The sequence below is a fragment of the Apostichopus japonicus genome, chromosome 9 (assembly GCF_037975245.1).
Source record: "Apostichopus japonicus isolate 1M-3 chromosome 9, ASM3797524v1, whole genome shotgun sequence".
In the NCBI taxonomy this organism is placed as follows: domain Eukaryota; kingdom Metazoa; phylum Echinodermata; class Holothuroidea; order Aspidochirotida; family Stichopodidae; genus Apostichopus; species Apostichopus japonicus.
Genome location: NC_092569.1, coordinates 20,051,853 through 20,066,346, shown reverse-complemented (window position 1 = coordinate 20,066,346; position 14,494 = coordinate 20,051,853). Strand labels below are relative to the sequence as shown.

The following is a 14,494-nucleotide window of genomic DNA, read 5'->3' as shown; positions in this document are numbered from 1 at the left end:
CAAAAGATATTTCCACTCTACAGCTCCCTCAAAGGACGAAGGAAATGTTCAAAGTTAACCACCGGCTGTTATTTACAGACAATCTCCCAAATATTTAAAAATGTAACTTATGGCTAAAAATAAAATAAGGAATGTTTCAAGACACCTGGTAAAATTTGTGAAACGCTCAAAACCAAAAACAAAAAGCGCGTTTGAAACGTACAATACTGGTCTGACTTCAATGGACAATGGGATTTTAATTGTTCGAAAAAGAGATATTATTATCCTGCTGACCTGCTTAGACTGTTGAAAGCAGTATGTATGAGAAACGGGTTCTGAGCTCAAACTTAGGCATAGGGTTCATAGACAGGAATTTATAAAAATTGTATTCTCTTGAAAATTTGTTCTTGTTTTAACTCCAAGGGAACACATTGAGTTGACATAGAACCGCCATGGGTATAATGGAAATGGTCTAGTTCTATCAAAATAGGTGTTTGCCGTGGGAACCGAGGTCAAAGGTAACGTGGTTCGAGGCAAAGGGCAATGTTGTGTCAAAAACTCCTCTTAAATGGTTTGAAGGCGTTGAAATATGCAACTCCACGGATTACCCTCTTGTTTAGCTTGTAGGAATTGAACAGATTTATTGTAATTACAAGAAAACTCGGGAATAAATATAAGTAATGTGGCTTTAGAGATTAAATCCGCTCGCTCCAGTAGGTACCAAGGTGACAAATGTAAGTCTTTGTACGAAACAACCATATATTCTACTTGGTTAACGTATAATTATCTATTTAATTCTAGCATATAAAAAAAGAAACATTTACCTTTTCGATTCATGGTGAAACTTGCCTGTACTTTTTCTTCTTTACAGTTTAAACCACTTTTTGCCATCTTTTCATATTTAATTATATTAGATCGTTGTACAACATACCGTGTGGCTTGTACACATTCTTCATCAGATCATACTTCAAACTATTTTAAAACTTTCCTTCCACGGTCAATTACATCAATCCAATAATGCTTGCTGCCAAATTATGTTAAAACATGGTTATTTTTTTATAATCTTTGATCAATGTTTATACATTAATTAACGCATTATCATGCTTAGGCATTCTAAACAGTAACTCATTTACAAGACGAACAATGAGATGCATCGAACATCATCTTGTTCAAACTTGATACTCTGCCAACTATATATGTTTTATGAACTCAAGAGAGTTTCTGACTCTCAAAAAGTGACACGACAAACGTTTTAAATATACTACGTGTACATAATTTGATCCTTAATCACTTTTAGGGTAAATATACACCTGTATGATAGGAGATTTGTATGTAGGATTGCATTAACCCGTATTGTTATTTACAACAGAAAGTCTACTATCATGCATCTGTCAGTTAATACTTCGAACGATTTATTCTGCTGACTACACAGTGTACACAACAAGTACAGTTTATATGATCAGGGAATTTTTACGACCCAATTATCGAAAGGACAGCTGATTTGAGCTATCTGTTTTTGGATATTTAATATCGCTAACATCTTTTGTCTACAGAGATATCCCTGCAATTTACAGGTAATGTTGACAGTGTTTCTCTTTCAATTCAAATTTAACAACGTACTTTTAAACTAATGATCTTACTTTTCTTTCTTCGTTAAAGAGTTACGTACTTGACAACAACTTTCATTTTAAGTATTTTTTTTTCAGAATTGTCATCTCTGTCGATGAACATTAAATCTTGAATTACCGTTTAAGTGTTTCTTAACTGAATACAGTTGTCAAAAAAAAGACGAAAGGTTGTTGAACTCTACATGACAGTTTCCTTTTCATCGTTCAAGTTATTATATAGCGAAGAAGACAACATATAATTTCCGGGTGATGAAAGACGTGTTTGCTATAATACGTTGCAACATTTGAAGATGACCGGTATCGACAAAGTAAGTAATCTGCACGTTTCCTTACCATTTTAGTTGATTTGTTCCCGCGCTGTTCCCGCGCTGTTTTCTGTTAACGACGACTGGTGTTCCATACGTTATTCACGGTGCTTTAATAAGTTACATTTGTTACATCCCAAGGCGGTCGCCTACGTACAGTTGGGTAAACGCAACACGTTGACCAGTTTATTTTCGGTTTTCCATGATTTTCTTAGTACGTTTCAACTGCCGAGTTGAGGTAAGTCGCATATCATTCAGTCGGACAGTGTGCTTATCATTATTAGATCCTAATAGATCGAATGAAAAAGCACCACGTCCTTCGTATCGCAGTTTCTTAACAATTTGCAAGAATCAGGTTTAAGTTAGCGAGGTATTCAAATTGTTTAATGCTTACTTATGTTTTGATCTACTTAGAGAGACTGATCACATATAATTTTAATACCACAGAAAGGAGAAAAAAAAACGCAATGACATTGTTCGCTCGTATATATACTATATACATATATATACCGTGGAATTTTTCCTTTAATCTCAGATAAGGTAGACAAGTACCTGCGGTAGTTCGGTATTATTACCTGAGAGGAAATTGTCAGATACATTTCGAAAAGTTTGTTTTCTCATCAGCCACACGAGACTATGAATAGCAAACATATTTTACTGCTAACTGCTTGTTTGTTCAGCGCGTTCTCCTTTATCAAAGGTTTGTCATCTTTCAATTTATTCATTACTGAGTAATCCTCAAGTCATTTGAGTTGTTTTGTGGTCTGTATTTTGTCGTTGAATTTTACGCATTCCTTGTTGCTCTGATGAAAGCTATGTAACATTCCATTGTAACTGGATAAAAGTCAATCGTCTAAGAGACTTACATCGATAAAACTATACCGACTACTCTTATCGAATCATTCTGATCCCACACTAATAGATATACGTGAAAGAAGATTCATGTTTACTGCTTCGTTATATAATCAATTGACGTGTATAACTGCTAGCATATGTGTATAATCTGTTCTCGATTCTGTAACGGTCCAGTGTCATACTATCAGATTGTGCCAAACTCAAGGCAAACATATAGTTGTAAGGTGTGTTAGGTGATTACATGAAGGATATGTTATATCTAATTGGATTTTGCTTCACACTCAGGTGAGGGAAGGACCACGGACCAAGAATGGATAACCGCAATTGTGTCATCAGCCAACAGTCTCACGTCAGAAAATAATTCAGCAGAAAATGAATTACTAACTACCACTGCTGATGAGTGTAATATATCTTGAAGTTTAATTTAGCTACGGCTTTTTTTTTAATCAAATAGTACCATGGGCCAAGTGGGCCATGTAGAAATCTACATACCACAGCATACCATTGTAGCTTATTTTGCCGTATTAAAATCCAAAGATCTTCTTAACATCACCGTGGGCTGAATAACGTTTCATCCCTGTTTAGGTCTAGCATAATAAAAACACGTACCAACGCATGTCTATTGTCTTTATATGATAAGCAATACATGGGGCCGTCAGCATTATGTTATTGATAAGCCTTAACCTTATAATTTAGTGTTGATTTTACAAGTGTACTAATTAAATAAAGTATATGTGATTAATCATCAAACTAGTAGTTAGGCAGACAAGCAGCTTTCACAACAGTATTTTTCTATACACTCCTTTTTTTCCTTTCAGATCCATTAAGTCAGAAGTCTACACAGAACTTGTTAGTTCATACCAATTATAATGAGTCATACATTACTGCAAGTGAGTACACATAAGGACACATAAATATGTAAAAACACATAACACGTTGTTGTATTTTTATTATGACGAACATTTCACTTTCACTTTGCCTACGAATATGACAGAAAAGCAATAATTTGTTAAAAGGATTATGTAAATTCACAAATATTGCCGAATTTTGTAGAAGGCCTACATGACTCATTTGGAAATTGTAGGGCGAATTGCATTTCATCTAGTTTTTTTTATTTTGTTGTCATTTTGAAATGATCAAGAAATTCATTATTTTGACTGCATCAAATGGCTTCTTCAAAGTCCCTTTCATTTTATATACTTTAAACAAGTTGTATACTGTTACATCCAGGAATATACATTTCAATCTATTTGGAAACTGAAAGTAAAATTATCTTGTTTCCTGTCATTCTGTGCTTACGTGTGATATTGTTAGTTTAACATTTGTATTATACGACTATGATATACATCAACTTTCTGCTATATATTCATTTATCTTTGAGGACGAACTTTTTATTTTAATTTAACACAACCATATTGAGATGATAGCTTAACATAATTATTTTCATTAATTGATTTTTTCCCTTTAATTGCCCTCAGTTGTACTGTTTTGTCCTCCAGTTAATATCTTCTTGTCATTTCGCACGCAGATTCTTTGTGTGCTAATGTCTTCATTTGATTTATTCATTTATCCATTATTCATTTATCTTACGTAGTAATAATCCGTTCATGGTAAAATAACACCAACAGCTATCACATATCTTCTCATGTGTAAAAAAGATGATACTGAAAAGAACGGAGCAATAAAAAAATGCAAGGAATGAAATATATACAATATAAAAATATACACAATGAAGTGTAGTAATATAAGCTTTCTTTAAATAGAAACTGTTATCATAATCATGGTTCTCTTAAATTAATCAGGGGGAAACGGTTCAGTTTTTCTCTTCATTGCTGTCATTGGAATTCTGTGCATTGGCTTTGCAGTTGGATCGGTAACATCATATCTAACACTAAGGTACTGTGTAAATTCATATAATATACTAAAATATGTGTCTTATATTCATCATATCTTCTCATGCTTCGTGGAATTGTGGTAAATAATATATAAGTATCTCCATATGGAATGCTTAATATTGTAGATCATATATCGCAATTCACTCCATTCTGTGAGCAATAAATCATAGACCGAAATATGTCTACCTCCTGGATTTTTTAATTAGAATAACGTGTAACGTCTTTCACGAAACGAACTTCCCAACACTACATTTGACCTTTATATCTCTCTTGATTTCTGACAGCCCGAAGCTGATAAATGCAACAAGTTTCTTTCTATCGAAGTTTCAGCGAGATCCTCCTAAAGTTTTGACTGACACCTCAGCAGCAGCAGTAGACGAACCTGGAGATTCTACCTATTACCAAGCAGATGATAATAACCCGTCTGCGATACAAGATACTGTGGGTAAAGCAGAGTTAAAGAAATCTCTGAAACTGAAGTCACTGTCTTTTAATAAAAAGGATGATCATGTTAATACCAGTAGATCTCATCGGGACAAAACGTGTGGTTCTGAATCTGCGTCGACCATCGACAAAGCTGATAGATATGATGCGGATTGTGATTCTATTATATATTTCGATGTAGGCGAAGTATACGCAACGATGGAGTAGACTCAATGCAACACACAGATACAAATAAATTGCATTTGTTACGTTATTTATACATATGAGATAGTAGTTTGTTTATTTAATGTGACATCATTCAAGACGAGTATAATGTACGTTGGTGAGACTTTAAAAGTCATTGCTCGTGATCGGTACGCATGCGCGGGATTTGGCAACTACCGATTAACAATTTTGATTATATATGGAAGACGACGTTCGTTTGGCTTTAAATCGGCAGATCGTCCGTGGAGTAGTATTTTGAAATAACGATCAACGAAAGTTTATGTTGTCTTATTTATTTAGTGTAAAGTTCTTTCAATCACGTTGATAAGAAATATCACGAACTAACTAAGCAATAAACAAGAATCAATTGCTACTAATTGACAATCATGTTTGTATTGATATCTTCAACTCAAAATTGATGATATATAAAAAAAAAAAAGGAAACAAGTTATCTTTTAGCAAATCGCCATTATTCAGTCAGTTTAAGAATTTATTGATTAAACTGATTTACTACCGAAAAACAGCATAAGTTTAGACTAGATCTCCTGAATGCTATTTTCACCAAATTTGATTCACAAATGTATTTTGCAGCGAGAGTGTTGCTGTTTTACATGTCATGATAATAACTGACATCGAAAAATCATACCCAGCTTTACCAAACCTAATTAGGCTTAATGTTAACATGCTAGAAAAAAAAAACAACGAAACAAGAGGAGCAAACCAAAAAACTCTGCACCGCTGAAATGCTGATTACACCAATAAATTTAGTTTTTAAAGGAGTATTTCTTAATTTTGAAAGCAAAATACTGGTTCGTTTGGATTGAACTGTCGAAGAAACGATTTCCAGCCAGAGCAATTACAGTCTTCTGCCAAAAAGCAGCCGTAAACTTGCTGTATGTGGAATTAATCAGACCTCGTCGGACAACCTTGACAGAAGGCATCATTTCCTTGTGCGATGCTTTGATAATTATTCTGACTATATAAGCTAGTTAATAATTTACTGTCTGTTGTACTATTACATCAGTAACATTCATTCTCTCTATAAACTTTAAATGTTACTAATTAACACAAATCCATAAAGAATTTGTAAAGAGTTTTTGTGCTAGGCATTGTTTCTCATTCAAGAGTGTATGCATTTTGTAAACCTGACCATTACTGCTTGTACACACGAATACAAAAGTCAACGCTGTCGTCGATAAGAATTAATAAAAACAATATTTCATACATCTGAACAGAAAATTTAAAGCAGAAACTCGTCCGCTTTGGGAAAGTATGGGTTATGTAACAACGCTTGTGACGTGTATGAGTTTGGTAGGAATATCGGCTGTCAGTTCAGTTGGTAAGTAACGAAAATCTTTGTGTTGTATGAACGTAATACTCAGCAAACGTTTATTCCCTACCATAATAAATAGTCTATGCAAATGATTTATTTTCTGGGAGTAAAACCTCAGATTTTGGCAGTCTTTTAAACGTTTGTTTTCTCTCATATTTTCGTGTAAATACTGCACAAGAATAAAAGGAATGCTATTTTACATCTATAATCGATATTCTGTATTAAATAAAAGTTTGAAATACCCAAGGAGGTTTTTCGTCGAAACTCCTTGGAAGTAGAAAATATGAAATGTGTGACTTTTTTTGAGTAAATCAGATGTATTAACACTCGTGGTTTACTGAGTTAATTCACACAGGGTGCCCTTTTTTACAATAACAAGACCTTAACGTGACAACTAAGGGCAATGCACATGACATGTTGTTATCTGTTTCTGTAAAGTTGTAATGAAGAAATATCATGATATTGGGTGAAAGTAAGATAATGTGTAAAACAATAATTAGCATATATTTGGAATAAATGTACTGCAGACTTGTCATAGCAACCGTTCGGCAACTCATCAACAGAAACTATCTGTATGTATCTCAAAATATTGTTTTCAACTTTCCAATCAGATATAATATTGCCAAATATACACAGTGTCTTCGTATCTTATAATTCCAGTCGTAGACTTTGGATAAATTTAATTGTAACTTTTTTATTTACGGACTACGTCAACAAAATCGTGTCAGTTTCCTTCCAATTTTGTGTTGTCCTTTCTGTTATTCTAACATTATGTTCTTTTAGAGTTGAATTAGTAAATCTATTCGTAAAAATAACAAACTAAATGTGAATATTACTTGTTAACGTATTCATGTCACTACAATACCTTTTCTGAATTTGTTTTAAGGATGATTCTGTGACTGCATGTTTCATTTTACCAACAGGTGGGAACTATCTTGGTTGCTATAGCAGTAACCATTCCAGTGTACTTGCTGTAAGACATATCCGACCCGATCTAACGGTCTCACTTTGTGCCCGAATATGCGACGTGGATACCTACACTTTATTGGGGCTTCAGTATGGATCTTACTGTTATTGTGGGACGGATCGAAGTCAACACCAGGCTTACAATACTGTTACAGATACACGGTGTGATACTTTGTGTTCAGGTGGACCAACGTGTGGTGGTAAAGATGCAATGGCGGTCTACACTAGTAAGTTTTTAAAAATAAAAACATAAGGTGGGTTAAATATCGCTAAATATTTCAATTTACATTATTAAGAGCAAAAAAATAAAACAAACAACACAAATGCATTGCTTTGATGCTACTGTAAGTCACTGAAATATTGTCTTTCATTCTTTCGTCGACATGAGGTCAATTTGATCTTCTTTGAGAACTATGAACACATTATTATGAAATCAACTTTTTCAAACACGCCACGAAGAGCTCCAATGTTGTTGTTGCAAGTCACTCATAGATGTTTCTGTTTAAATATAGTGTTCGTAGGAACCACAGTACTGTACAAGTAACACACATCAAGTTGAGCCTTGAAGTATACGAACAATACATCCTATGTAGACAATATCGGCTAGAACACAATTAAAAACAAAGCTTCTTTTAAAATTAAATTTACAGCAGAATCCAGGACTGCACTGTCTGAAATATTTACTTGGCCTGTTTTGTTTTCCTACAGATTTTACTTATTTTGGATGCTTGAACCATACGACTGACCACGACTTTCATTTCATGGGATCAATTACCGAACTAACTCTTAGATCATGCATGGAACGTTGTCAAGCCTATCCTTTCATTGGCTTAGCAGAAGGAAACAAATGTTTCTGTAGCTTCGAGTCTCCGCGCGACGGAAACAACTCTCAGTTTCTTGAAGACCACCAATGTGTAGAGGAAGGAATAACTTGTCCAGGTGGGGAGACTTGTGGAGGTTATGGATATGTTGCAATCTGGGACCACATTAAGGAACTAAAAAATATAAGTGAGTCTATTGCTATTCGTGGTAATATTACAAAATTGCCCTAGTCATATAATTATCACGAATTTAGAGCTTGGAAAAACCGTTATGTGACGTGACATATTTTACATTGAAAACATTTCCTCAGGGTGAAAATTGCTTCAAATTTACTTACTTAAATAGGAAATGTTGAAATAGTTTGAATCAGATGTTCTGTTTACTATAAATTTTTCTCTTTTCTATGTTAGCACCATACTCGATTCCTGTTGAGGTCAACTTGACAACCGAAGCAACTCCATCTCAAGGTATGTATTACCTTTCACGTGGGATTGTATATTAGTTGGTTACAGGTTAACGAATCCAATTTACAATGACCTAAGCAAATTATCAAAGCGAGAAAATTGTTAACCAACGAGAATGATCATGCTTAACTATGCTGTTGTATGATGATCGCCGCATTGACCGTCAACCTCGAGTAGCAACGTGATGTAGGTTACCATAAAATATAGGCTACGTATACTATATTATGCACTTGCTCTACTTTCATGCATTGAGCAGTATTACAGCAGGAAATGAACAACTGAATCTTTGCTATATATATATAATACATAGGTGTGTGTGTGTGTATTTTATGGTATACATATACATATGTGTGTGCAGGGGGTAGGACCAGGGGGCACTAGGGGCACGTGCTCCCCCACTTTTTTTCAAAATAGCAAATGTGCCCTACTGGTAAATAAATATTTTTCCCCTTTGATGAAGAACTGTCTTTTGGATATCTTAAGCGTTTTTTAATTTTAATATTTTATTTTAATTATTTATCTTTAAACTGTACATGCTAAGGATTTAACCGAGGTTGCTAAAGACTTTTGTTCAAGTAATGAACACAGGAGGATTTTTTCGGAAAGTTATAAATTATGGATGGACAGAAGTACAGTATGTAGTACAGTATGCAGGTTGATAGAGTCACGTGCACCATACTAGTATTGATAGCATACTAACACATTATATATATTTAAGTGACATGGCCGGTGTGTATCGTATATAGCATAACGAGTGGTGGTTGAGAAAGTGCCCCTCTGATGTTTTGCCCCCAAGCTCTTACTCCCCTGTGTGTGTGTAGGTTATGTACTACTCGTTTTATTTATTTGTATTTACCTTCTGAAAGCTTGTATTGTTCATTAGCACAGATCCTGCTGTCGTGACTTCCAGCAGGTATTTCATCACAGCGTTCCTGTTTGTTGTAGGAGTGTTAATTGGTGGGATTGCCGGAATTGCATTGTGCAGGTAAATATCGATATTCTACTATATCATAAAATAAACTAGTTATAACAATAATAATATATCAATTGTGTAATGCTAAGGATTCAGAAGCCCCGGGTCCAGTGTGAGAGATGGGACCCATCACCGTTCCTCTATCTATACTACATGACGCAATGTCATAATACCACGATATATAGAGAAAGAGCAAGGGTTACGTTTTCAACAATGAAATAGACTAATGAATAGGCATGCTGATACTCAATCCTTGCAAATATTTATTGAAAAAAACATGACTGTTGTTGTCATCTGTTGGCATATACATGCGGCATGAGTTTACCCCAAGGAAATCATGCAGCTCCCGAACGAGTTTCCTTGCGTCTGTGAGGTTTTCAATAAGGGGTTAATCAACGGTCTAGCGTGGATGCACTCGGGCTCCGCCCTCGTGCATCGCTTGCATTATTCCCCGATCGTGCATTAATCCTGTGAGTAACGCACGCTAGACCGTTGATTAACCCCGTTCATTCATACACTACCATTTGTGTGGGGGAAAAATCATAAAAAAAAACATTTTTGGTTAAATATAACCGAAGATTTATTAAAGTGATGCCCCGTAAGTCGAATTAACGATTAACAACCAGCATAACATTAATGTACATGTGCAATTATAAAGTAATACTGAACGATAGTGAATAATGATAAAGGAAACGTCTTTGAAAGGCTGTCATTCATAAAAGATGAACCATAATAATATTTAACTAATTTTTGGCAATATTGCGGCCATAAAACTATTTTTGAAAGGTCTCAATAACAAGGAACTACAAACAATTACTAGTTGGCTTCATCATATCAATGCCCTACAGCTTCTGGTTCCCATAGCAACCATTCTAGGGACAAACATGTACGTATGGTATACAGCCATACGATAACATAGTAGGCCTTGTATTGAACACGTACACTCACTTGAACGTACACACTACACAGTGCTTGGCACTGCGGTCGTTTAACTTTAACTTTATAACACTATGAGCAACATAACGACCTTGCGAACATTTAATTACGGACAGATACTGGATATATTTAAACTCAAAGCATCCACAACTGTTTGGTGTTTTAATACGGATATTACTATGAATTTTGGAAGTAAACATTCGCAGGACTTTGGAAAGAACATTTGAAAAACAGTTTGGACATGTTAGACGTTTCAGCCCTAACAGCAGCAGTAACGTTAATGTCATTGTTGGAGGCAACAGCTGTGCAGCCTACACTTTGGCCTAGACTCGAGTGCGGATCCATGGTTTCGCGTCCTTTACCTGTGATGGCATCTTGCAAGACTTTTGAACAAGATTTTGTGTTTTTGATGAATTTCAATAGCTCAGCAAAGCAGACGACAAAACATGGTAACAATTGCATTCATCCGCCGGTAATTTTACCGTGAGTTACTCACAGGATTAACCACGGTCAGCTGACCTGAATGGACCAATAGGATTTAGGAATCTTTACTAAGTATGAATGAACAATATTTTAATGTGACCGAAAAAATCCTACATCAAGGAAAAAATCAAATAAGATAAATTTGGAATAGTTTATATAAGAATTGAGTGTCTACATCAGAATATGTCAACACAGATAGATAATGCGCGTGTTCAACTTTTTCTGATCCATCAAAATGACCAAATAGTCTTATATCTCTACATTGGGTACACCATTTCACTTTGACACAACTTCGAGCGCACCTCTGCATGCCGTAATGTCATGAAGACTTGGTGTATTTTTTTCTCTCTCTTTAAAATTAGTTTATCTTCATTAATCTTACATTTTGCCACCAGATCTACGATTTCACGTTGGTACCTTACGCAGATGCGCCCCAAACCGACAATTAAATATGATAACGAAAGGAGACCAAATATAGATGTACGTCATTCATATTTAGCTGAGAACCCGGATGATATGACCGACGTGGAGTATGTTGTTGAATCATATCATGGAACTCTTTGTGAATCAATAGATCATTCCTTACAAGATACAGGCAATGTAACGGTAGGAAGGGAGACGGGACCTTCACAGGAAGCTGACTCACTTGATGCGTATGGATTAGGGTTATATGATATCTAAACACGAAATGTACGAGGAGTTTTTTTCCACTGTTACCGTTATTGAGAACACGAAGTGGAGTTTAGTGTTATAGCTGATTTCGCTTAGTTATAACTTTAAGTATATAAGATTGAAGCGAGTGTATATATCGACATGGAAGGCAGTTACTTTACAACGCTAGGCAGCCACGTATGCCTAATCCATAAATGGGTTATTACTTACACTTCCGATTTACAGTCTTGGATAATTATTAAATTGTAAACAATTGTTAAGGCCAGTTCAGATGGGAACTTCGCCTGGATCAAAAAAATCACCCACCTTAATTGGGGCATGCCGAGGATCGAACCCATGACCTCCCAAATGACAGGCTTCATTGCTTTCAATTACGTCGTTTTATTCACTCAACAATAGCACTGTTTATTTTTTACTCTCTTTCTTACTGTTTTTATTTTCCTTCTTCCTTTACCTGAATTGCAGCAGATTCACAGTTTACTAATAAAATATGTCGGTTTAATGTACAACATCGGTTTCGATACGTGACAGTTTATAGCAATATACAGGAGCTATTTTATCATCAGTATGAAATGAACTTATCAACCCCTTTCTTTAATTTTCTTTCAATATGTTACTGACATTGTTATGATTATCTTTTGGTTTCATTCAATACTATTATTGTCTGCAACAAATAAATCAACTTTCGTTGCCCTCTTCTCTACACTAACAGTGTTTCGTGACAAACAGGAAGTCACTTAAACGTTGGTTCTATTTTAGGGAGTGCGATATATTAACACATTAAATTTAAAAAAAATCATCATACAAACTTTATTGGAGATTTAACATGTATATTGTTTTGCTCATGGATATTTACCCCTATCACCAATAAATCTAACAACAACACTGTCAAATGTTGTCTAAATATGAGTGCCAATATTATGCTACAACTTCCGTTGGCACTCAAGATAAACACAGAGAAATTTATAGCGCGATTGACCGACAAGAGGTATTGCACTGTTATCAATGAATATATCAATTCCATCAACATTAGGACTAGAACAACGTGGAGAGATAAATTGGTTTATACTCATTTAACAAGAGCTGAACACTACAACTATTTTTTGTTTGCACTTTATATGTCGAAGATCTGAATGTTTGGTTTTGATTTGTATCGTAAAAAAAAAGCCATGACGGTATGCTTGTTAATGTGTGTTTACTCGTACTTGTCTGTAACGCTTTGATTGTGACAAGATATCTCAATAATATCTCATATGTTGTACTTAGGTGCTTCACGTGAGAAGAAGAACCCACTACCAGGATTAGGAGGGCAAAGGGCAAATACAGTTATCTGCAGCCAAAGGGAAGGATGATTCAAACTTGGATCTCTCGCCTTCTTTACTATTCTACAGTTAAAACGTAAGATTGGTTGCAGTATTATTTCTCTCAACCAATCGCATCACATCATCACCAGCAATCACATCACATCATCACAAGCCTCGCGAAGGTCAACGGTTATTACTTTGGATTATAATAATGATGACCTAAGGGAATGCCTGAAACAGTTGATATATATTTGATGTTTATTTCAAACAATCACTGCACTTTTTCGGGGGTTCTTCCTGGATAAGGTCAAGGGTTATTGTTATGCATGATAATAATGTACATGGACGAGTTCATTAATTGATATATTTATAGTTTATTAGCAAAGTGTGTATTCTGTTTTTCACAATTGTTGGAAGATTATCTTTTTCTTCCTTTTAAATGTTTGGTCTTGTTTGGAATAATGTGAAAGTGGGAAATAAAATCAAACATTTTAAACCCTTAATCTTACAACAAATACACGAATACATATCAACTAATTAGCCGGTGCATAAATAAACATAGATGGTACAATTCACTAATTGAAATGAATTTAAATTTAAACATACATTGAATTTAAACATACAATTGAGAGGTCGTTTCATTTCAGTGACATAGATAAAATCGTGGAAACTTTAGGAACCATGATATCTAAAGACCGCAACCTTCTAGTCTCAGATACCACAAACGCACGACTATTTACATAAGCACCGTGCACTTTTGCATTTCTGGTTTAAATTTAGCGATAATTTGTGAATGCATCTGTGAACAGCAGACTGTACGATTATAAGTAATGTAAACAAGGCTTTCGTCTTTCCTTATTTCCTGTAAAACAGTTATCTACAGAGAAAAGAAAACTACTATTTCTACTCAAAGAGAAATTGTTAAAATTCAAAATGCAACGAGCATTGACAGATTGAGCTAATATTCCAGATGTCACAATTTCAATGATAAATACAAACACTTGTTTTAGGAATGTAATTTTTGAAAGCATCTGCCTACATGGGCAGATGTAGACGAAATAGCTAACTGACACATAATATTGTAATGTGGCAAGGTCCTTCTCTAATCTATACATTTCCTTACCGCTATCAATAGGAGTAATGGAGTAAATTAACTGTGATGAGCCGCTCGCGATATATTGAACTCAGTATAGAACGGTATTGATACAACTTTGAAGTTACTACATAACAA

General features: G+C 34.9%; 2 protein-coding genes and 1 long non-coding RNA gene across 8 annotated transcripts in view; all 3 read left to right on the top strand.

Moving 5' to 3' along the window:
- The window catches only part of LOC139973152 (uncharacterized), a 71,818-nt gene that overhangs the window by 24,890 nt on the left and 32,434 nt on the right, over positions 1-14,494 (top strand). The window lies entirely within an intron of this gene.
- On the top strand, positions 1,834-5,323 carry LOC139973142 (uncharacterized). 4 transcript variants are annotated; one of them, XM_071979598.1, is made up of 7 exons: positions 1,847-1,915; positions 2,128-2,150; positions 2,537-2,612; positions 3,053-3,169; positions 3,586-3,657; positions 4,570-4,663; positions 4,947-5,323. In XM_071979598.1, exons 3-7 carry the CDS (start codon positions 2,549-2,551, stop codon positions 5,311-5,313), a joined length of 714 nt encoding a protein of 237 aa, XP_071835699.1. In that variant the 5' UTR covers positions 1,847-1,915; positions 2,128-2,150; positions 2,537-2,548; the 3' UTR covers positions 5,314-5,323. The 4 variants fall into 4 exon arrangements, with proteins under 4 accessions (XP_071835698.1, XP_071835699.1, XP_071835700.1 ...); XM_071979597.1 differs by lacking the exon at positions 2,128-2,150 and having other exon boundaries at positions 1,834-1,915; XM_071979599.1 differs by lacking the exon at positions 1,847-1,915 and having other exon boundaries at positions 1,962-2,150; positions 4,633-4,663.
- LOC139973135 (sialate:O-sulfotransferase 1-like) lies at positions 6,510-13,070 on the top strand. Of its 3 annotated transcripts, none has more exons than XM_071979577.1 (6): positions 6,510-6,649; positions 7,567-7,836; positions 8,318-8,548; positions 8,842-8,898; positions 9,784-9,880; positions 11,683-13,070. In XM_071979577.1, exons 1-6 carry the CDS (start codon positions 6,583-6,585, stop codon positions 11,966-11,968), a joined length of 1,008 nt encoding a protein of 335 aa, XP_071835678.1. In that variant the 5' UTR covers positions 6,510-6,582; the 3' UTR covers positions 11,969-13,070. The 3 variants fall into 3 exon arrangements, with proteins under 3 accessions (XP_071835678.1, XP_071835677.1, XP_071835679.1); XM_071979576.1 differs by having other exon boundaries at positions 8,318-8,617; positions 11,683-13,061; XM_071979578.1 differs by lacking the exon at positions 11,683-13,070 and having other exon boundaries at positions 8,318-8,617; positions 9,779-9,867.